At 48.0% G+C, this 22,405-nt stretch overlaps 1 protein-coding gene across 2 annotated transcripts; it reads left to right on the top strand.

The window, feature by feature from the left end:
- Positions 1 to 308: 308 nt before the first annotated feature.
- Positions 309 to 13,136, top strand: LOC119978455 (acidic mammalian chitinase-like). 2 transcript variants are annotated; one of them, XM_038820110.1, is made up of 12 exons: positions 309 to 412; positions 1,802 to 1,831; positions 1,919 to 2,120; positions 3,965 to 4,021; positions 4,583 to 4,748; positions 6,894 to 7,018; positions 8,608 to 8,731; positions 8,843 to 9,025; positions 9,551 to 9,667; positions 9,786 to 9,924; positions 11,674 to 11,969; positions 12,976 to 13,136. In XM_038820110.1, the coding sequence occupies exons 1-11, from the start codon at positions 388 to 390 to the stop codon at positions 11,958 to 11,960; spliced, it is 1,455 nt and encodes a 484-aa protein (XP_038676038.1). In that variant the 5' UTR covers positions 309 to 387; the 3' UTR covers positions 11,961 to 11,969; positions 12,976 to 13,136. The 2 variants fall into 2 exon arrangements, with proteins under 2 accessions (XP_038676038.1, XP_038676039.1); XM_038820111.1 differs by lacking the exon at positions 309 to 412 and having other exon boundaries at positions 1,812 to 1,831; positions 1,920 to 2,120.
- Positions 13,137 to 22,405: the final 9,269 nt, after the last annotated feature.

The raw sequence follows: 22,405 nt of genomic DNA, 5'->3' as shown, positions 1-22,405 counted from the left end.
ATTTTCCAAGCAATAGTTTTCATTTCCTTTATCCGTGTTGTTCTGTACAACTTCTCAACTTTGAATTGGTGACTTCTTTCTCAGAATTTCATCAGGAGTTCCCTGGTACCAGGCTTCAGAACACCACCTCCAGTCCAAATACAAGCTCAGGGTTACCATGAAGGACAATGTCCTATCTGGAACCAAAGGTGTTATTCAAGACAAGGATCACAATACAATTATGAAAGCAAACACTAAAGTGTGCTTATCTTTCATTAGAAATATCAAAGGCAAGTCTGATTATTTTTCCAAAGATACACAGCTCTCAACACCCAGAGAAATTGATGAGTAGCGATAAGCTCAGTATATTAAGGCGAAGCAGGACACCAGCATTACACTAGCTGCAAAATGGCAAAGCTTCTACTTGGGATCGGTAAGTTTGCATTATCACGCTAATATATTTCATGCTTTAGAATTTTTACAAGATACTCAAGAATTAAATTGAGGAAAGAATCAGGTGAAGACTCCTTTCCGGAATTCATTGTAATTAAATCAATTCTTGCTGAAGGTTTGGTCCTTTTTGGAAAATAAACCCTCGGAAATTAACATGTTAATTTTGTCACCGTTTAATCTGGAGAGATTTATGCTCATTCAGGTCAGCCCTAGCCTGGTGGAGTCCATTTGTGTCCTGCATGTAACCTGCCGAGGAATTGCTCAAGAAATTTCATCACGTATTTTTCACATCTGATTGGAAGAGCAATTTTTCTGAAATGCAGATTATTTTACACCTTTCTTGGGATAAACTTGCTGTTTCTGACTCTGACCTCAGAAGTAGTGCAACACAGAAGAGAAGTGTGGTTTCTACAGACAGTAAAAGATTTAAAAGTTTTTAAAGCGTTACGTAAATATCTCAAGAGTTTTTGTTTGGTTATCGCCAAGTTTAGGGGGAAATCCTGTTGAAATCTTTACCCCAGTGATTAAATACATTTGTGTGAGCAGACAGTTCGACCCAATGAGGTTAGCCTCGTGGGACAATTGTTCTTTCACTACTCCAAACATTTAGGGGGCGATTCTCTGTGCCCCGTGCCAGGCTGGAGATTCGCCACAACCGTGCCACGGCGCCCCGATCCCAGCGCGCGATTCTCAGAGGTGCGGAGAATCGGCGCCATTTCCGTCGGCGCGTTTGGCGCGGCGCCGGCCGCAGGCCACTGGAATCGGTGGGGCCGCCGATTCTCCGGCCCGGATGGGCCGAGTGGCCGCACTGATACGAAAGAGTCCTGCCGGCGCCTTTCATCCCTGGTTGCTGGCGGTGGAACTCTGCGGGAATGGTCGGGGGGCAGCCTGTGGGAGAGGAGGAAGGGGGCTCCTTTACCTGGGGGGGGGGGGAAGGGGCCGCTGTTGGGGTCTGGCCCGCGATCGGGGCCCACCAATCGGCGGGCCGGCCTCTCTCCCCCCCCCCGAGGCCTACTTCCTGGAGCGGCCGGCCCCTGAACACCGACCCCATGTTGGTTGGGGCCGGCATGCTAAAGAAATCCCTCGCGCATGCGCGGGTTGGCGTGGCGCCCATTTGGTGTCGCATAAGGAGGCCGGAGCGGCGTGAACCGCTCCAGCGCCGTGCTGGCCCCCTGTGGGACCAGAATCTGTCGCCGCGACGGCGTTCACGATGGCGCGAACACTTGGGCCCAATATTGGAGAATCGCCCCTATTATTTCTTATATTCTTATATTCCAACCATTTCTCACCTTGACAGTCATTGGAGAGCTGTGTGTGGCAATAATGGACTGGAGTAATTCTAACTCTTATCTTGTATCCTTAATTCCAGCGGTGGTCTTGTTGGCGTGCCTGGAACTGGGTAAGTCTGTGTAATTTCAAGCTTTTTAAAAATTTTATGTGATGAGTCTGAACACTCTCCCTGATTTCCATTTTATCCTTCGGACAGGCTCTGCCTACAGACTGGTCTGCTACTTTGCAAACTGGGCTCAGTACAGACCAGGTGCAGCAAAGTACATGCCAGATAACATCGACCCTTGCATGTGCACCCACCTGATCTATGCTTTTGCTGTCATGAAGAACAATAAAGTTAGCACCTTTGAATGGAACGATGTGACTCTCTACAAATCATTTAATGCTCTTAAAGCCAGGTACTGTACATTTTGTTTCTTTAGTCGTTGCTGGCTGGACCACATTGCTGTAAGTCACAGATAGGCCAGACCAGGTAAGGGCAACAGATTTCCTTCCCTCCAAGACATTAGTGAACCAGATGGGTTTTTACAACAATCGACAACGGTTTCATTAGACTTTTGATTTAAGATATTTTTAAAATTGAAATTTCACCACCTGCCATAGTGGGATTCGAACGCTGGTCCCCAAAGCATCTCCTAGTCCAGTCACAATCCCACTGCACCACTGCCTCCCTCCTGATAATTAGCTCCTGGATTTTACTCAACTGGACAAAGAACAAAGAAAATTACAGCACAGGAACAGGCCCTTCGGCCCTCCCAGCCTGCGCCGATCCAGATCCTTTATCTAAACCTGTCTCCTATTTTCCAAGGTCTACTTCCCTCTGTTCCCGCCCATTCATATACCCATCTAGATGCTTCTTAAATGATGCTATCGTGCCCGCCTCTACCACCTCCGCTGGTAAAGCGTTCCAGGCACCCACCACCCTCTGCGTAAAAAACTTTCCACGCACATCTCCCTTAAACTTTCCCCCTCTCACTTTGAAATCGTGACCCCTTGTAACTGACACCCCCACTCTTGGGAAAAGCTTGTTGCTATCCACCCTGTCCATACCTCTCATAATTTTGTAGACCTCAATCAGGTCCCCCCTCAACCTCCGTCTTTCCAACGAAAACAATCCTAATCTACTCAACCTTTCTTCATAGCTAGCGCCCTCCATACCAGGCAACATCCTGGTGAACCTCCTCTGCACCCTCTCCAAAGCATCCACATCCTTCTGGTAATGTGGCGACCAGGCATCCACATCCTTCTGGTAATGTGGCGACCTGAACTCCCAGATCTCTCTGCACATCAATTTTCCCCAGGACCCTTCCATTGACCATATAGTCCGCTCTTGAATTTGATCTTCCAAAATGCATCACCTCGCATTTGCCTGGATTGAACTCCATCTGCCATTTCTCTGCCCAACTCTCCAATCCATCTATCTATATTTTGTTGTATTCTCTGACATTATTTAGCCTTCTCGAAAAGATGTATTGCTCTACATTTTAATCCCCATATTTTACTTCTTCTTTGTTTCTAAAGTTCCTGTTTTAATTTCCATTGTAAGAGGACCATATAGGTAATAATAATTATAATAATGGGGTAGACAGGAAAATTTTGTTTTCCCGAGGTGAGGGGTCAATTACCAGGGGACATCGATTTGAGGAGGTTGGTAGAAGGAGTAGAGGGGGCATGAGAAAGGATTTTTCACCCCGAGGGTGATGGCCATCTATAACTCGCCACCAAAATGGCTGGTTGAGGTATTCAGAAGGTCGCTAATGTTGAAGCCTGCAGGCTGTGGACCAAGTTCTGGAAAGTGGGATCAGAATGAGAAGCTGGTTTATTTTCTCCCAGAGACTGAAAGGTAACTTTCTATACCCTAGCCGTTTTATGGTTCTATGGTTCTATACAACCAGCAGGCTGTGTGACCCTAATTCTGAGGGAAAACCTATTCACTGACCTTTGAGTATGTGAGGTAGAAACAGACCTTTGTTTAAGAACCCAGTTCATGCTATTTCAAACATGCACTTAAATCAGTGCCCTGTCACATTACCATAAGTTCTGGTTAAAATACACCTGTGTATTCTTGTCAACTGAACCAAGGCACTGAATATTATTTAGATGCAGCATCGAAGAGAGTGTTCTGAAAAGATTAGGACTGCAATATTTTGGAGTAATTTCAGTAATTCTTCCAACAGTAGTGAGTGTGCTTTATTCAATCAACAAATCTTTCTAATTCAAATATTTGTTTCATTCACAACAGGAATGGAAACCTTAAAACGCTTCTCTCTGTCGGAGGCTGGAATTTTGGAAGTCTAAAGTAAGATTGAACGATTGTTGGTTTTGGGGTTATTGATTTACTCGTCAGCACTGCTGCCTCACAGTGCCGGCGACCCAGGTTCAATTCCGGTCTCGGGGGACTGCCTGTGTGGAGTTTGCACTTCCTCCCCGTGTCTGCGTGGGTTTCCTCCGGGTGCTCTGGTTTCCTCCCACAGCCCAAACATGTGCGGGTTAGGTGGGGTGGTCATTATCAATGCGTGGGGTTATGGGGGACGGGGGAGTGGACCTAGGTGGATGACTCTTTTGCAGGGTGCGGGCAGGCTCAATGGGCCGAATGGCTTCCTTCTGCACTTTAGGGGTTCGATGGATAATAGATTATCTGGACTACTCTATTCTGTGGAAGCATTTATTTTCCAAATTCTTCAGAAAATAAGATAAGAATGGTTAACTAGCAAATATTATTTTGCTTCCAAACACATGTTGGCGAGGATCCCCTGTGTATGTAGGGGGCTCAAGGATAACCAAGTAAGATTAGTTTTACAATTGTTTAACAGCCAGTATTCATATGAATATTGATTTTTTTTGTTAACTTCCTCTGTAGATTCAGCGCAATGGTTGCCACAGCTGAAAATCGGCAAATATTCATAAAATCAGCAATTACTTTCCTGCGCAAGTATGGGTTTGACGGCTTGGACATAGACTGGGAGTATCCTGGGTCAAGGGGGAGCCCCTGGAAAGACAAGCATCTCTTCACAGTCTTAACACAGGTAGGAGTCTATCTAGCTCATTACTCAGTTCAGAAATGCCCAAAAACTAAATTCCACCTGCAGATTGATTTGCTTGTCCTTTGTAGAAAAATGTTATGGCATATGAATAAGTAAATGAAACTATTCCGTTAGGGTCACTCACATGTCCTTGTGTGGATGTGGAAAGCAGAAATGGAAATAACGTTTTTGGGGATCTTAGAAAAACCTGCCAGAAATGAACCTTAACGTTAAAATGTTACAATGGGCTGAATTATCCGCTTCCCGCTACCGGCAGCGGGAAATTGTGTTCGGGCGGAGAATAGCATGTGATGGAAAAATCACATTTGCGGCCGGTGCCAATTTTGACGTGAAGCTCTGGTCTTTGCTCGCGGCATCAGTGAAGGTCGTGACCTCTGCCAGCCGACCGAGGCAAAAGTGTCATTTGCATGGATTTAAACCTCATTAGGGCATTGGACACTTCATGTTCCATCCTTTCGCGATGCTCCATCCCTCTCAATGATGTCATGCGGTTGCAAATTGGTGCAAGTATTTACAAGCAGGGCCTGGGTTGTTGAGGGGGAGCGAGAGGCTAAAAGGCTCTAAAACTCATGTCCGGCTTGCTGGTGGGTAGCTGCTTGGACTGGGGGAGTAGCGGGGAGCGGCTTGTTGCCAAGTCCATGGACTCGGGCTGTGCCCCTCGGGATTGGGTATCCCGGCAGGATCAGAATGGCCTGGCTCAGACAGCCATTGCTGCAGTATGGAAAGGAATCCCTCTGGGGCTACATATAGATTCCTGGCTGCTCACATTGCTGATTGTTCACTGTGTCCTATAAATGTTCAGATGAGTGAGTCCACCAAGGTCACCTCGCTGGAAACCCTCAAACCCCAGCTGTATCAGCAAGGGGATTGGTGTGGCCAAGCTCAATCAGTGGCCCACCAGATGTTGGCACTCATCAGAAGCACAGCCCCACTGCAGAGCAAGCAGGGGGTTGGCAGAACTCACCTCAACCAAAGGACGCCTGCAACATGGCCTTTGCACCCCTTACCAGTGACCCCCCCGCACTCCCCAGGATCGCTCGCTGTCTTTTCCCGGTGAGACTGGCAACACTGACGACCTCTGCCACCTCCTCCCAGGTGCTGTTCAGGAGGGTGGGCTTGAGACTATGTCCCACCCTGGGAAAGAGGGCGTCCCTCCGCTCCTCATTGACATCGAGCTGTGGGTCCACTTCAGGCCCCTGAAATCAGAGTGCAGAATTTCTCTGAGCCATATTCATAGCTGCAATGAGGGTTTGGTGAGTGGAGGGCTTCTAAGCAGCACCAGCTTGTCAGACCCTTCAGCACCTATTCCGGCCCCAGTGGTTACACCACCCATGGAGATGGAAATTGCTTCTAATTCAAGCCGGAAGAGTGTTGGCCCATTGAAATATCCTGAATCGCACATTAAATGGTGCCCCCAACAGGAAGGTAAATTGCGTGCTATTCAGTTCCAGCAGGAGTTTCCCAACTGAAGGATCCGGTATATATTGTGGATTGGAAACATGGGAACAAGAATATCCTTCGAGACAATCGACAATTCATTGAGATTCCGATATTAGCCCATTGAAATCATTGCAATTAAATTTATTTCTATCTTTTGATTAGTTTCCTCACAAGTTTATATTTTAGAGGGCAGGTATATTTACCCCCAATTTCTTCATCTCCACTTTTGATGGCATTGACTCAGGCTGGAATAATCTGCTCTCCCTGACGCTTGATTGATTGGTTGGCTTTAATGTATCTGCCCAAACAGTGCATGCTGCCTTATTATAGCGTCATTATGGAACATGTCTAACTGCATCATCCTCACCTGATGTCCCCATATCAAAGTTTAACAGCTATCGTCACTGGACATTGGTCAGGAGCAGGAGCTCTAGTTGATCTTTTTGCTTCTCTGATCTCCAGCCCATTGTGATAAAAGAATATTTGCTGGAACTGTTGTTGATCTGCTTAAGCCCGGCTAAAGCTCCAAAACTCTCTGACCCTTCCGTTCTGTATGTCACTGTGCGATGTTTGGCCATGGATACGTTTTCAGAACAAAGAACCTCATGCTTCATTGGTCAGAGTTTGAAGCTTCCGTGTTGTGCAAGTCTGTTAATTAAACAAATGACCATTTCTTTTGGTTTTTAGGAGCTGGTGGCAGCTTTTGAAGCTGAAGGAAAAAGTATTGGCAAACCAAGACTGTTGCTTTCAGCTGCTGTGGCAGCTGGAAAATCCACAATTCAAAGTGCCTATGAGGTCCCTGAGCTGGGAAAGTGAGTATTGCTTTCCATCTTATAGCAGCAACATAGCGAAGATCAGCTCACTGAAAATCAACCATCTTTAATTGGCTCACTACATATAATCACCATATTCTGTGCTTTACTTTGCTCTAATTTCTAACTCTTGTGAATGTGTTTGTTTCCTCGAGCACCGTCTAAGCTAAATAATGTACTTTGTATAATCATATCTAAATCTCCTATTATTTTGAAAATCTGCAAATGTCTCATCTCAACCATTTGCCCAGTGAGAATAGGTTCCTTCAGCTCATGCTGTCTTCGTGCTGAAGATCTGGAATTTTACCAACCTCATCTCAATGGCAGGGGTGGGGAATAAATGGTAGCCTTGACAACCACAATTACACCGCAAGAAAATATGTCTGACTTCATCTTCAAGACATTTCTGTTCTATTGATATCCCATTTGTGATAGAACAGCCAAACCGTCTGCCTATCTCATGGACTGGCTTCACAATTGATCCGTGAAATATCATCATTATTCTCCCTGACTTACATCGCAATTCCTCCAGATGTATTCTGCTAATAGATTTGCTCTATTATTCCCATTGGCCAAATATTTGGCAAGTATGGTGAATGCTTATCTACAATGTTATTTTCTCTTTAATCCTTACCAGCAAAAACTATTTCCTGTTTTACACGCTTTCTGTTATATATTCAGAAGTGTATTTGGCTCATTAAAATTAAAATTGATCAAGCATCTTTCAGCCCCCATATAAAATTCAATATTTTGCTTGAAGGTTGTGGGATGAAGGTTCTCCGCAACCTCCCAGATCTTCAGCAGAAGATTGATCGAGAATGTAAATTGTCACATTCGCTGATCCACTACTAAAGCTGCTATGGACAATTGGGAAGTCACATCAAGTCCACGTTTGAGCAGAGACATCACTGCTTGACGGTAGCTCGTTCCATTGTGTTCGTTGCTCAGATTAAAATTTGGAAATGATCTCGGTGTAATCAGAAAAGATTCCTGGAGGGAGGATTCAAGAAAATTTGCGAGCTCAGTAATTATGTCACAAAGCAGTATGATTGTCCATATTATCAGGGATATCCTTGTCAAATTATTTCATTATTTCATTGCTGAATAATCCAGATGATGGGCTATGGCACAGAGTGTGGGATTATAACATTGGTGCAAACAGTAAGAGGATGCGGGGTAGACCGTTTAGGGCAAGCGATGAGGAGAAATTTCTTCACCCAGAGAGTGGTCGGCCTGTGGAATTCATCACCACAGGAAGTAGTTGAGTCGAAAACATTGAATGGCTTCAAGAATCAGTTAGATATAGCACTTAGGGTGAAGGGGATCAAAGGATAGAGGGAGAGCAGGATTAGGCTATTGAGTTGGATGATCAGCCATGATCATAGTGAATGGTGGAGCAGGCTCCAAGGGCCAAATAGCCTCCTCCTGCTCCCATTTTTTCTATGTTTCTTTCCTAAGAGATAAGATAAAGGAATAAAGGAGGGTAAATATAAAGTGAGTTAGAGATATTAGAGGATGAGAAGATTGAAAATGAAACTAAAATTCATATATATGATTTGTAAGAGAGCATTGCCACTTCCTTCTTACAGAACTCTGGACTTTTTCAATCTGATGACGTACGATTTCTATGGTCCATGGAACAGTTTCGCTGGGGAAAATAGTCCTCTTTATGCTCTCCCTAATTCCTATGGAAATAATAAGTACTTTAATATGGTTCGTATTCATGGATATTATTTATTTCAATTTTAAAATAGCACTTACTTCAATTTTACAACTGAGTGAAATGCTTTGGACTGAATCTTAATGTTGCCAATCTCTGCACAGGCCGGCACCGTAGAAGTCTGGAAGCAAGAGGGGGCTCCTGCAGAGAAACTGAACGCTGGTTTCGCTGGCTATGGTCACACATTCAGACTGACCTCATCCAACACAGCTCCCGGTGCCCCAGCAAGTGGCGGTGGACCAGCTGGGCATTACACACAACAATCTGGTTTCCTGGGTTACTTTGAGGTACTTATGCTGCTGCAAGTAGGCCTCATATCCAAGTTCATCGAAAATCTTCTATTTTGCCATGAGGATATACAAACTGAACTGTCATTCATTATATCTTAATTTCCTTAAGATGTATGAAATGAGAACAGACAAAGGAAGACAATTTGGGTTTTCTTTTTGACAGAAGCAAACTATTGGGATTAAATTTCAGCAGGAGAGGGTGACTTTGGGTGACACTGTAAAATGAGGCAGGTCAACGCACACACCTATTACACACCAGCCTGCTAAAACTGAGAGAGTTGTGTGACAGATGCCTGAGCCAAACCCTCCCCCTTTTACACAAGCACCCAAAACCTAATCATTCATTCGATTCGAAGCCGGGTGTATCGTGCGTTACTGTCAGGAAACCCAGAAGAGATAAGTAAACCTGACAGGAACTAATGAGTTTAAGTAGATTTTAACTGTGCTCAAATTACTGCAAACCGGTAACAATTGTCAACTTTGGTGGAACGGTTGCATCCTAATGTCTCATTCTTTTGACAGATCTGTCTCTTCTTAAAAGGAGCCACCGAGAAATGGGATGCTTCCCAGATGGTTCCTTATGCCTACAAGGGAAATATTTGGGTTGGATACGACAATCCTCAAAGTTTCGAAGACAAGGTCTGCTGTACATACTGCTGTTTCCTATTGGACTCTTACAGTACTTTACGGTCACGTTTGAAGAGCAGCCCTCAAGCTAACAGTTGTGATTTTCTTTCTTTCTGATATTGGATTCTAGATCAAATGGTTGAAGACAAGCCAAATTGGAGGAGCAATGATGTGGACGCTTTCTCTGGATGATTTCAGTGGTACTTTCTGCCACCAGGGACGTTATCCTCTCATCAGTAAACTACACAATCTTCTTGGAATTAATAAAGGTAATTCCTTGTTATGACTGATTCAACCACCTACTTACACCATAAGACCCATAAGACATAGGAGCAGAATTAGGCCACTCTGCTCATCGAGTCTGCTCCGCCATTCAATCATGGCTGATATTTTTCCCATCCCCATTCTCCTGTCTTCTCTCCATCACCCCTGATCCCCTTATTAATCAAGAACCTATCTATCTCTGTCTTAAAGACACTCAGTGATTTGGCCTCCACAGCCTTTTGCGGTAAAGAGTTCCACTGATTCACCACCCTCTGGCTGAAGAAATTCCTCCTCATCTCTAGTTCAAAGGATCGCCCCTTTAGTCTGAGATTGTATCCTCTGCTTCAAGTTTTTCCGACAAGTGGAAACATCCTCTCCACATCCACTCTATCCAGGCCACGCAGTAACCGTTAAGTTTCCCACTCTGGCTCGCTCCTCCCTCATGTCTTTGTAGTTACCCTTACTTAATTGTAATACCATTACATCTGATTGCAGCTTCGCTCTCTCAAACTGCAGGGTAAATTCTATCATATGGTGGTCACTGCTCCCGAAGGGTTCCTTCACCTTAAGTTCCCTAATCAAGTCTGCCTCATTACACATCACCAAATCCAGAATTGCCTGTTCCCTAGTAGGCTCTGTCACAAGCTGCTCCAAAAAAACATTTCTAAGACATTCCACAAATTATTTTTCTTGGGATCCACTGCCAACCTGATTTTCCCAGTCCACCTGCATATTGAAGTCCTCCATGATTATTGTAATATTGCCGTTTTTACATGCCTTTTCTATCTCCTGATTTATTTTCTGCCCCACATCCTGACTACTGCTAGGGGGCCTGTACATAACTCCCATCAGGGTCTTTTTACCTTTACGATTCCTCAACTCTACCCACAGAGATTCTATGCCTTCTGATCCTATATCGCTCCTTGCTATCGATTTAACTTCATTCCTTACTAACAGTGCAACCCCGCCCCCTTTGCCCACCTGCCTGTCTTTTCGATAGGACGCATACCCTTGGATGTTTAGATCGCAGCCCTGATCCCCGTACAGTAAGAAGTCTTACAACACCAGGTTAAAGTCCAACAGGTTTGTTTCAAACACGAGCTGATCCCCGTACAGCCACGTCTCTGTGATACCCACAACATCGTACCGGTCAATTTCAATGTGCGCTACAAGTTCATTTATCTTGTTCCGTATACTGCGCGCATTTAGGTACAACACCCTCAATCCTGCATTGGCCACCTCCCTTCTCACACTTGTCACCTTTTTTGCTCTGCCTGAGGGTGATGTTCTTTTATTTTGGTTCTCCATTTCCCCTTCAGTTATTACACCTTCTAAGCTAATGGTCTGGTTCCCACTCCCCTGATATACTGGTTTAAATCCTCCCGAGTGAATCTAGCAAACCTCCCAACCTGGATACTTGTTGCTTCATAGAAAATCAGTACAAAGAGCCATCGGTTTGCTAAATACGGCTGAAAAAAACATCCTTTTAGTTTGCTTTGTTTCTGCTTACCTAACTTGAAGAATGTTAATGTGGTTTGTCAGCTCGAACATCCCAAAACGAATATGGCAGAATAATACAGAGGCAAACATTAATAAGCCCATAACTTTCATTCTCGAGTGTGTCCAGATGCGCTGGGGAACTCCCTCCCCAATCCACTGCTCATTGGCTGAGGTCAAGCAATTATATTTTTAATGTGTCAGTTGGCATCAGTTTTTAACTAAAGTGTCAATGAATGAAACTTGCTTCCTTCCAGAATGTAAAGCTGCTGCTGCCACCACTGCTGGTCCTCATGGTGATAAGACAAATCCTCCTGTTGTCACCACCCCTGCACCCACTGAGCCAGACACCACTGCTGCCCCTCCTGTGGTGAAGACCACTCCCGGTAACACCAAATTTTGTTCTGGCAAATCCAATGGTATGTACCCTGACCCAAAGAATAAGAACATCTACTATCAATGTGTTGGTGGAAGGACCTACGAGGGGCATTGTGGAGCTGGATTGGTCTTCGACCCGTCCTGCGAATGTTGCAACTGGCCTTGAAATAAAGAGGTACATATACTCCACTGATATATCTGACAATGTTGTTTGGATTGATGTGGGTCTGGGTTCACTTCTAAATTCAGAGGCTGTCAGTCATCGTTGGGATATCAACTTGGTGGAGAGAAAAAGACCAAGATCTGAGCAGTTGGCCTTCGACCTTCCTGAGAGTCCTGGGTCGAGCACAGAAGGAGGCAGTTGGGCCTGTGTGTGGGTTTGCTGCACACTGACCCTTCCTCATCCTTTCCGCTTCTTCCTGTAGGTTTCTTTCCCCATCAGCTGCCTCCGATTGTCTGTTGAAATTCACGGTTTAATTTCCCTCCCCTGTCTTTACAGGCAGCGCATTCCAGATTGTGACCACATACAGCATCAAGAAATCTTTCCTCATGTTGCCCTTGTATTTTTCTCAAACATGTTGGGCCGGGTTTCCCCGCCCTGCCGCTCCAGAATTCTGGTTCGGCACGCCGTCGGGATGCTCCATTTTGCCGGCTGGTCAATGGGGTTTCCCGTTGTGGGGCAGACCCACGCCGTCGGGAAACCCCTGCGCTGCCGGCAAAACGGAGCATCCCGACGGCGGAGAATTCAGCCCGTTAAATCTGTGCCGTTTGACTCCTGATTGTCCAATAGCGCCACAAGATCTTTCACACCCACCTGAGAGAACAAGCAAGGCCTCAGTTTTGTTTTCTATCTGATAGATGTAGTCCTACAGTGCAGGACTCTCTCAGCACTGCACGCGAATGTCACCTTCCATTTTGTACTCAAGCGTCTGGAGTGCGACTATGACCCCACAACCTTCTGACATGAGGGTCAAAGTGCTGCTGACTGAGGGGAACACATTGAGTAGAATTATCCAGCCCCGCCCACCATGGGACCTGTCGCGTTTGGGAGGGAAGGTTTGGCGGACCAGGAAAAGCTCCGTTGACGTTGGGTGGGAATGTTGTAGATTTTATTCTCATGCCAGTGGCTTAACTTTAATGTTTTGACGTTGGGCTCAAACAAACTCTTGATTTGTTTCCAGCCTGTCGCTGATTTACAGCAATGGAGCTCCAACTGACCTTCAGTTTAATCAATGAGTTTCACCATTTGTTGGAGCAAAAGTACAACAACCACCAAGATGCTTCCTCGAAGAATGTAGTCTTCAGTAAAGACGGTGATTGAAATAAAATCATTTACAGAGCAGATTACCTTGTATTTTCTTTTTAAGAAATGTAACGGTTGCATTTCTGTTACACTTGGTCCAGCAAAAAGCTCTTGTTCGGAAAACAAAGTTAGTTTTAGAACACAGAGAACATAGAACAGTACAGCACAGAACAGGCCCTTCGGCCCTCAATGTTGTGCCGAGCAATGATCACCCTACTTAAACCCACGTAACCCGTATACCTGTAACCCAACAATCCCCCCATTAACCTTACACTACGGGCAATTTAGCATGGCCAATCCACCTAACCCGCACATCTTTGGACTGTGGGAGGAAACCGGAGCACCCGGAGGAAACCCACGCACATTTATGGGATTTAGATTGGTATTTATATACATTGGGTCTTCAGTGGGTTTAGCTGGATGTTTCTGTGTCTGGAATGGTAAAATCTATAGACTCAAAGTGTGAGATCCTTCAGCCACACTGCGCTGGAAAAGCAGTTCACCGCTGCACAGCATGGGGATTGAAAGCCAGGAAAGACCCTGCTCCTGTGATCTACCCGGCTCGCAACGCCTCATGAGATTCAACTGGCGAGGCAGTACGCCTCACTCTAATGTTCAGATTCCCGAGGTACCTGAGGCTTTTGGATTCCATCCCTTCACCTCAGGGACCAGACGAGCGGTGTTTGGTTCTGGTCCCTCAAATGGGGACTAGACGGAGAAGCACTTGTGTGGGTACAGCTTCATGACCTTTGGGCAGATGGTGTCTGAGCACTGCTGGTACCACCTGGGCACCCTGGTAGTGCAAGCCCGATGCACTGGCAGTGCCACCTGGGTGTCAGCCTGGCACTTCCAAGGTGACCAGGTAACACTACCAGCTGGCATGGGCACTGCCAAGCTGGCAGTTTTTGCACAGGTGCTATTTTACACAGAACATACAGTGCAGAAGGGAGGCCATTCAGCCCATTGAGTCTGCACCGACCCACTTAAGCCCTCACTCCCACCCTATCCCCATAACTCAATAACCCCTCCTAAACTTTTTGGACACTAAGGGAAATTTAACATGGCCAATCCACCTACCCTGCACGTCTTTGGACTGTGGGAGGAAACCGGAGCACCCGGAGGAAACCCATGCACACACGGGGAGAACGTGCAGACTCCGCACACACAGTGACCCAGCAGGGAATCGAACCTGGGACCCTGGCGCTGTGAAGCCACAGTGCTATCCACTTGTGCTACCGTACTGGGGCAGGGGCTGCCTGGCATGGGTGTTGGTGGGGTGTGTCCCGATCTCTCACTACATCGGGGAATTGTAGGGATCAGAGCTCCCCATTGTAGGTGCTGCCTCAGCCGTGCGTTCCCCATTCAGGCTCCTTATTCAACAATGTGTGTGCCGGGAAACACGAGGCTAAACATGCTCGCTCGGGGACTTTGTTCCCTTTTGGGAATATCACGCTCGTTGACTCATAGAGCACAGAAAAGGCCCTTTGGCCCATCACATCTACGCTAGTTAATCACAACCACCTCACCATTCTCAACCCATTTCCCAGCACTTGGCTCACAGCCTTGTCTGCCCTGACATCGCAAGTGCGCATCTAAATACTTCTTTAACGATATGTTGGTCTCTACCTCCACCTCCCTTTCAGGCAGTGAGTTCCAAACTCCCACCACCCTCTGGGTAAATAGGTTTTTCCTCACATCCCGGCTAAACCTCCTGCCCCTTACCTTAAATCTTTGCTACCTGGTCATTGATTCCTCCAGCGAGGGGAAGGTTTTCTTCCTGTCTACCTTATATATGCCCCTCATAATTTTATACATCTCATTCATGTCTCCCCCGACCCCCCCTCCCCGCCGACCCACTGTTTCCTCTTCTCCATCCAGATTCATACTGGGCAGAGGTGTTTGTATGTATAGGGGTTGGCTTCAATTCAAACTGTGATTCCGTTGTGTCTAGAGAGGGCGACAGCCTGAAGAGTAAATGAACGATGATGCTTAGCCGCTTGGGCCTTGTAAGGTAGAGAAACTTTTACATTGTAGTTTAACCAATTTGATTTCAGAAGGCTATTGGTAGTGAGTGAGAAGACAACTCTGCTAGGAGCAATTGGTTTCAGGAAGCGAAAGAGGGAACCTCTCTCTCGGCACTGGTAGATGAAAAGTCATACTCTGGAGTAATGGCTAAGAGGAAAGATGCCAGAAATCCAAAGTCCAGCTCGTTAAGGACACTAGAGAAATGAAGAGAGGTTTTCAAGCTGTCTGAAATAAACAAAACAGAATGAAGTGGGAACCAGAACAGATGACTGTTCAGTTATTACTATCCCAAACCAGACCCCAACAGTGGCTAGGATACTGGATAGAAACCCCAATATTTTATTTTAATTTTGTTAGATGGTGACGAATGGAAACTTAGCTCCAAAAGTGAATGTGTGAAGAAATAGGAATGTGGAATTTTAAAACCAATGTTATTATTAACATAGTATTATAATCTTTAACATCACATCAGAAAATAGCTGACAATTACCCCTTAAACAATACGAATCAATACAGTGAATGCAATACCCTTAACTGCTATCTTTATTCCCATTGAATAAGGCAAAAGAAATCTTAGCTCTCAATCCACTTTAAATTCCAATGGCACAGAGGAATAATTGCTTTACAGAGTTATTCTTTGAGAAAGAGAGATCTCTTGTCATTGTTTTACAGAAAAGATCAGACTCTGGTCAGACCCATGCAGAAACTCTGGTGGCAGTGGTTTGTGGCGGGGGCAAGTTGGTGACATTGGTAGACGATTTGTCATATGAATGTTTAACGTAAGGCCTGTGCTCTCGTACACCTCAGTGAAGGTGTTGATGATGGCTTGGAGCTTGGCCTCCGAGTGTGTGTGGATACCAACATGGTTTGCATACTGTAGTTCAATGATAGAGGATGGGACAACTTGGCCTGCAGCTCGCTGAGGTTGAACAGATTCCCGTTTATTCTGTAGATTTGCTCCACTCCAGCGGGGAGTTTGCTGAGGGTGAGATGGAGCATCACAGCAAGGAAGATCGAAGAGACACTGTAGACTTTGGCAGGGCCAGCGGTCAATGATCAGCACCTCTGCCGCTGAAATACACCCCTTCAGTAACTGACAAGAGCAGACTGGTGTTAGGTTTATTAATTAATTGCAAAGAAAGAGAGATTGACGTTTAATACTCAACACCCATAATCACACACAGTCACACAGTCATGTAGATGTACACGCACACTCAAGAAAATATTGTGCTTACTGAAGATAGCATGCACTTAAGTTAAAACATTTCCTATCAGACCTGCTTTTCTCTGAGATGAAGGGGTGGATTCTCCATTTGAGAGGCGAATTGCCGACGCCGGGACTGAATGGCGGGTGTTCCACAGTCCCGATGGTGTCACAGTTCCTGGAGCCAATCAGGACACGCTAATGGGTCAGCACCGGCATCACGTGGAACTAGTGTAATTCCAACAGACGCCAGCATCGGATTTGCTGGGATCGGGAATGGCACTGGAGAGCCTGACGAGCTGGAGTGGCATGTCAGCACTCGACACCCCGCCCTTTCATTCCAGACAAGGAGATGCCAGGGCGTGGCCCTGAGATTCACCGATGCCGAGCTGGAGATATTGTTTGATGCCATGGACGAGAGACGGTACACCCTGTTCCCCGGGGCGGGAGGGAGACTGCAATCCACCGACCACAACTGGGCCTGGGCGCAGGTGGCAGACACCGTCAGCAAATTGGGCACCATCGCGAGGATCGGTGAGCAGTGCCGAAAGGAGCTGCAAGATCTCCTCCGTGCTCTTGGCACCACCCCCATTCCACACACCCCCCAGTCCCCATTCTACAACCTACACAACCCCCCCCCCCCCACAGCCCCCCCCCCCCCCAACACCTCCATGCAACCCCACAACCCCAACCAGGCGGACCGGTAGGCAGTGCTGGGTTAGCATGGGCAACCACCCTGGCCAGACATGGCGAGCCACCAGCTCCATGCCCCTGAAACCACCCCATCCCACAGACACCCGCCCCATCCCCTCACCGCTCACGCATGCCCCCCCCCCAGAGGGCAACTGCACCCCACCATCCGGCAGTGCCCTAACACCCAACCCTGAAAAACATGCCAACACTCATAAAGCCTGCCATGGTTGGGTGCCCCCCACACACACAAGCTCAGATCACCAGCTGCGGACCCCCTGCACTGCCCGCGTTTGACAGTCTCACACATTGGATTATCTGTTCCCCCAGGAGAAGGTGGCCCACAATCGCAGGGAGAGGCGAAGCCGGAGGAGTCCTGCTGAACCTGCAGCCCCTCACCGTCGCAAGCAAGAGGGCATTGATCCTGGTTGGCATTGTGGGAGAGTGGGCAGTCACAGAGGCCGAGGTCAGCATGGGACAACTAAGTGAGCCTCCAATGCGTGGCAATGTACCTCTGACATGTGAGTCGCCCCTTGCCCCTACACCATCCACACCCGCGATCACACCATGCTTCTTGTATTGTGACTTGCAGAGTCACCACCAGACGATGAGGAGCCGGCTGGTGTCCCCCACCCCCAGCCGCAACCCTGCAGCTCACCTGCCGACAAGGCAGGACTGTCCGGGGTCCCACACTCCATGCCGCAACCCCACAACACCCAGGGGCACATGTCCGGGACAACACCGACTTCCCATCACTGCTGTCACTTCACCCGCCACCATCCTGGAGACACTCACCTCAGTGGGCCATTTTAGTCAAGGTGCTCCTTGGACACGATCTGGTGCACACCACACACATGCAGCGGTACATCAGGTGGAGGTAGGAACCCCCGAGGGCGCGGATGGTCGGAGGGGGGGCCCGATCCCAGGGACTAGATGCCATCCAGACAGGTCTAGCGCTTCTAGAAAGGGTGGTCCCATCGATAATGCAGATGCAAATGCAGAGCCGGGGACTACAGGAGGGGTTGTCAGCAACAATCCAGTGCTTCAGTTGCCGACCATGCGTGCAACCTGGGCCAACACTGCACAGATGCTGTTCACAGCCTTGGCTGAAAAGATTTTGGCCATGGGTCTGGATGTCCTGGGCCATTCTGTGCGGGCAGTGGCTGAGGCACAGAACAGCCATGTGCCAGGGCCACATGGACATTGTAGCAGTGCTCCAGGGCATGGTCCAGTCACAACGGGTCGTGGCTCCAGGCATCGAGAGCATTGGCCTGGCAAAGGCTGAGCTAAACCAGTTCCAGTTGGACGTGGCCCAGTCTCTGTGCTCCATGGCCGCAACCATGCAGACCCTGGTCGAGATGAGAGGTGCGAGGTGATGACGGAGCCCCAGGAGCGTGCTCCGGATCCACCCCATCCCGACGAGAAACCCAGATGCCATCGGGCACCCTGCGGGAGAAGAGGTGACACCCTCGGGGTGGGGGGTTGGGGTGGGGGGGGGGGGGGGGTGGCACCAAAACACTGCAGCACCTTTGCAACCACCCACCTAGCCCTGACGCATCCAATAGGTAGCGGGCAGAATAGGGTGGCGCCACACCATTTGTGACACCTAGAACAATACCGGGCCCATCCAGGCCAGGCCTCTCCACAGGATGGCTGCCAAAGGGGACCCAGGTCAAAGGGCACGCTATGCAGCAGGCTGCTTCCATTTAAGGTGGTGGGGTGGGGGGAGGAAGGGATGCAGGGATGGGGGGAGGGGTGTCTGTATGGGGGAGGGAGTGGGTTGTGGGGGTGGGAAGAGACAGTTGAGCGGCCAATGGGTGGACTTCCTAGTCAGCGAAACTGGAGTCGATTAGATTGTCCTGTGTCTGCCTGGGCCCCGTGTCCTGCCCATCCTGGCCCTCCTCCTATTTCTATCGTTGGATGAGGCATATAGTTCCTCCTCCTTCTCCTCCAGCATGTCACCCGTCTTCTGCACGATGTTGTGCAGGGCGCAACAGACCACCACGATGTGGGAGACCGTCCCAGGTTGTATTGGAGGGTCCCACCAGAGTGGTCCAGGCACATGAACCTCACCTTCAGCGCACCAATTCACTGCTCAATGATGCCCCTGGTTGCCGCATGGGCGTTGCTGTCACCGTTCTCCATGTTAGTCCGGGGTATACTCTGCTGTCCACACCATGTGCCCGGCCCCGCCGATGCCTGTCACTGGTAGGTCCTCTGCCCCGCCAACCAGCCTTGCCAGCATTACGTTCTGCGCCCTCCTGTGGGGTCTGCCATGGGTGCCCACCTTGGTAGGTCAGATCATATCCCATCAGCAGGATGCCACCTGGTTGTGCGTGGGCTCCACATGCCACTAACCAGCGCTATGCCTGGTGGCATGCAGGTGGGCAGGGACCGCGGACTGGGCCCGGCAAGGTGGGTGGACACCTGTTGGGACCATAGCTATAGGGTTGTGTCCACCTCTCTGCGAGCAGGGGTGCAGAGGGCATGTGGGGCTTGGCATTGGCCAGTGTTCCTGCTGTATGGGCTGGCTGATAGTGCCACTGGTGGGGCATCCAATCTTCGGGGGGGGGGGGGGCAACGTGCCAGGGAAGGTGTCAGGGGCAAGGGGCATCAACCCGCTGTTCGGGGTGTATACTGCTCTTCCCCTGCTCCCCCTGCCATGGGGCAGTGCCTCAAATAGGTGCACTGAGGGGTGCCAGCACCTAGTGGGCTACTGGCAGTGCTGGACCACGTTGGTGGGTCTGCTGTGTACTGGGGGTTCCTGGGGAGTGACCTGGGGGGAGAGGGAACACCCAACAGCCGGCGATGCCCTGCTCATTTACGGATCACAGTGGGCAGTCAGTGGAGTACGCAGCTAGATGGCCGCCTTGCAGGCTGCGGCAATGGCGGCCGATACCCAGGCACCACAGTCCTGGGTGGGAACCCCAAACCCACTTCCCATCTCCTGGTCGCACCCGCTATTCCCCCCAGCCTTGGCTGACCCCCCCCCCTCCCCCACCTCCCCCCACAGCCAAAGGACAGCTGGCAGCCCACAGTCGCAGCTTTAGAAACTTGGCTTACCTCCTCCCTCACCCTCAGTAGCCATGGTCCCCAGTTCCATTTGCTAAATGCCTCAAGCGAACGACCAAGGCATCACTTGCCTCGGCAGAGGTGGAGTATCGCGGGAGGCCGGAGACTACGAAGTGCTGGAGCATGGCGCACCGCAGGGCTCTAGGCGCCAACATCAATTTCGGCTGACGCCCAATTCACTGCCCAATCGCAATTCGCGATTCCGGGAGAATCCCGGCCTTCCGCTATTTCTCTCAGAGTTATTGGTTAATTCAATAATGCTGCAACTTTGGGTCAAGTGGGGCTGGAATTAACCGCACACGAGCCCAGGGGGTGGTATCGTTTTTCAGACCTTGTGGTAAACCAGTGTTGCACCTATATTAGGTGATGTATGGTAGGACCTGTACTACAGGTACGTCGGTAGTCCCTGCCTGCTGGCTCCGCCCAGTAGGCGGAGTATAAATGTGTGTGTCCTCCATGCTGCAGCCATTTCACCAGCTGCTGTGGGAGGCCACACATCTTAGAGCAATAAAGCCTCAGTTGTATCCAACTCTCGTCTTTGTGCAATTGATTGTGCATCAGACCTAAATGCATGTTACCTTCTGTTTGGATTGTGTAATTGCGACTTTATAAATGTACGAGAGCGTGGACTTGCAAATACATTTGGATCTGGAACTATCTGCCGACTGAGGGTTCTCGGGCAGGGCTTTGTCCCTTTGTAGGTTTCGACTTTTCTCATTTCCTGCTCAAAAAATGGAACTTATTGAACGTCCTTATTCGAAAACTAGTTTGAACAGAGTGTTTCTGTCCATTGTCCTCACAAATGGTTTATAATGGCTAGACCATTGTCAAACAATGCAGCCTGAGTTTCAGCCACTTACATTCCAATGAGATAGAATAGGATTTGTTCATATCCATTCTCTAATTTCAGCTCCAAAACCAAAAGTCTGCAACCAGTCTTGTGACAAAAGTTTCTTTATGTATTTGGAGAAGAGCAACTATTAACCATAGAGAAGGTCAGTTGCATTTTCCTGACATCTCAAAGATGTGTCCTGAACATTCATTTGCATTTTCGTGACCTGTTTGGGCCTTGTGTAGTTCCAGGTGTATTGACAAGAAAGAAAAGCTCACCTGACCTCTCAACTCCATTTTTTTTTAGAGTAAAGTGTCTATTTTCAATTTGTACTCTGTGAGCCCATAAATCCATATTGTGTGAGAATTAGATAATGTTGTGGATTAACCTTTTTCACTCGATTTTCCCCCTTACTTACTGATAGATGAGGCTATGGGGTGGACGTTCTTTGTGTCTGAAAATTATTCCAGAGCCTGAGAAGACAAAACACAGCCACATTTAAATTTAAGCTTCATTATCATCGAACTGGGGAGCGACTGACCTTTAATGAATATCCACAAGTTGGATGTTGGACAGCCATGCCAATAAGAGTAACACGACTGTGACAATAAGGGTAACACAGAGAGGAAAGGAATTAATTTTACTCTGGAAGAACGTCAAGACAATTCTCACATTCTTCGAGCCCTGAGAAAAAGTTGAGTTGGAGGAGGATCCACACCCTGTGACAGGATGGCAGCTGTCGACCTGTCGATGTATTACAGTGAGCCCAGCATGCTCAGGAAATCACAATCTGTTAAACCAGATATAAGAATTATAGAGGTAATATCAGTGCATTGTAGTGTGGAATAATGGGTGTGATTCTGCCAAGTGAATATTTAGTGTGCGTCTGCACATAGGAAGGGCAATGCTCTTACAATGTCTCTTATATTTTTTGGTGTCCACTGTGATCATTATGTGGGCATTAAGATGTTCCAAGGTACATACTTTTGGGTATTTTTCTGAGAAATATTTATTAATTTCAACTGTGTTGCTACTCCAGGTCAAGTAGGGCTGGAACTGACTGTGCACACGCCCAGGGGGCAGTAACAATGCCTGGAGGCCCTTTCTATGGTGGTTGGGGGGTCTGTAAATGGTAGCATGTGTGTACAATGCACCTGACCAGAGAGGGCAATACAGGTGTGATCTGTGTTGGTCTAACATCGACTGCAACTGGATGCAGTAAAACGAGAAACAGGCTTCCGACACAGGAGATGGTCCAATACTGTTTTATTGAACCTGCTGATTGCTGTACATAATCTGCTGTGGGTTGACACTCTATTAACCTAACTGATAACCTCCTACTGGCTTGACCAAGCTAGCTCTCTATCACATGGTGACGATGTTCATTGGCCTGTGCACTGCGACTATCTCCCTAGCCGTGTCCTGTGAGAGAGGGAGATCCTTAATGCCCTGTGAGCTTTATAGTTGTGGTGTCCTGTCTGGTGA

Source organism: Scyliorhinus canicula, chromosome 15 (genome assembly GCF_902713615.1).
Source record: "Scyliorhinus canicula chromosome 15, sScyCan1.1, whole genome shotgun sequence".
Classification (NCBI taxonomy): domain Eukaryota; kingdom Metazoa; phylum Chordata; class Chondrichthyes; order Carcharhiniformes; family Scyliorhinidae; genus Scyliorhinus; species Scyliorhinus canicula.
The sequence above is the reverse complement of the archived record's forward strand: the minus strand, read 5'-3'. Positions and strand labels throughout refer to the sequence as shown.

What these genes read in the sequence shown, in the direction of transcription:
- LOC119978455 (XM_038820110.1), top strand. Translation starts at nt 388, where the DNA reads ATGGCAAAGCTTCTACTTGGGATCG. An exon ending in TCTTCACAGTCTTAACACAG is followed by an intron (nt 4,749 to 6,893) that starts GTAGGAGTCTAT and finishes TTTGGTTTTTAG; the next exon opens with GAGCTGGTGGCAGCTTTTGA. An exon ending in ATAATAAGTACTTTAATATG is followed by an intron (nt 8,732 to 8,842) that starts GTTCGTATTCAT and finishes ATCTCTGCACAG; the next exon opens with GCCGGCACCGTAGAAGTCTG.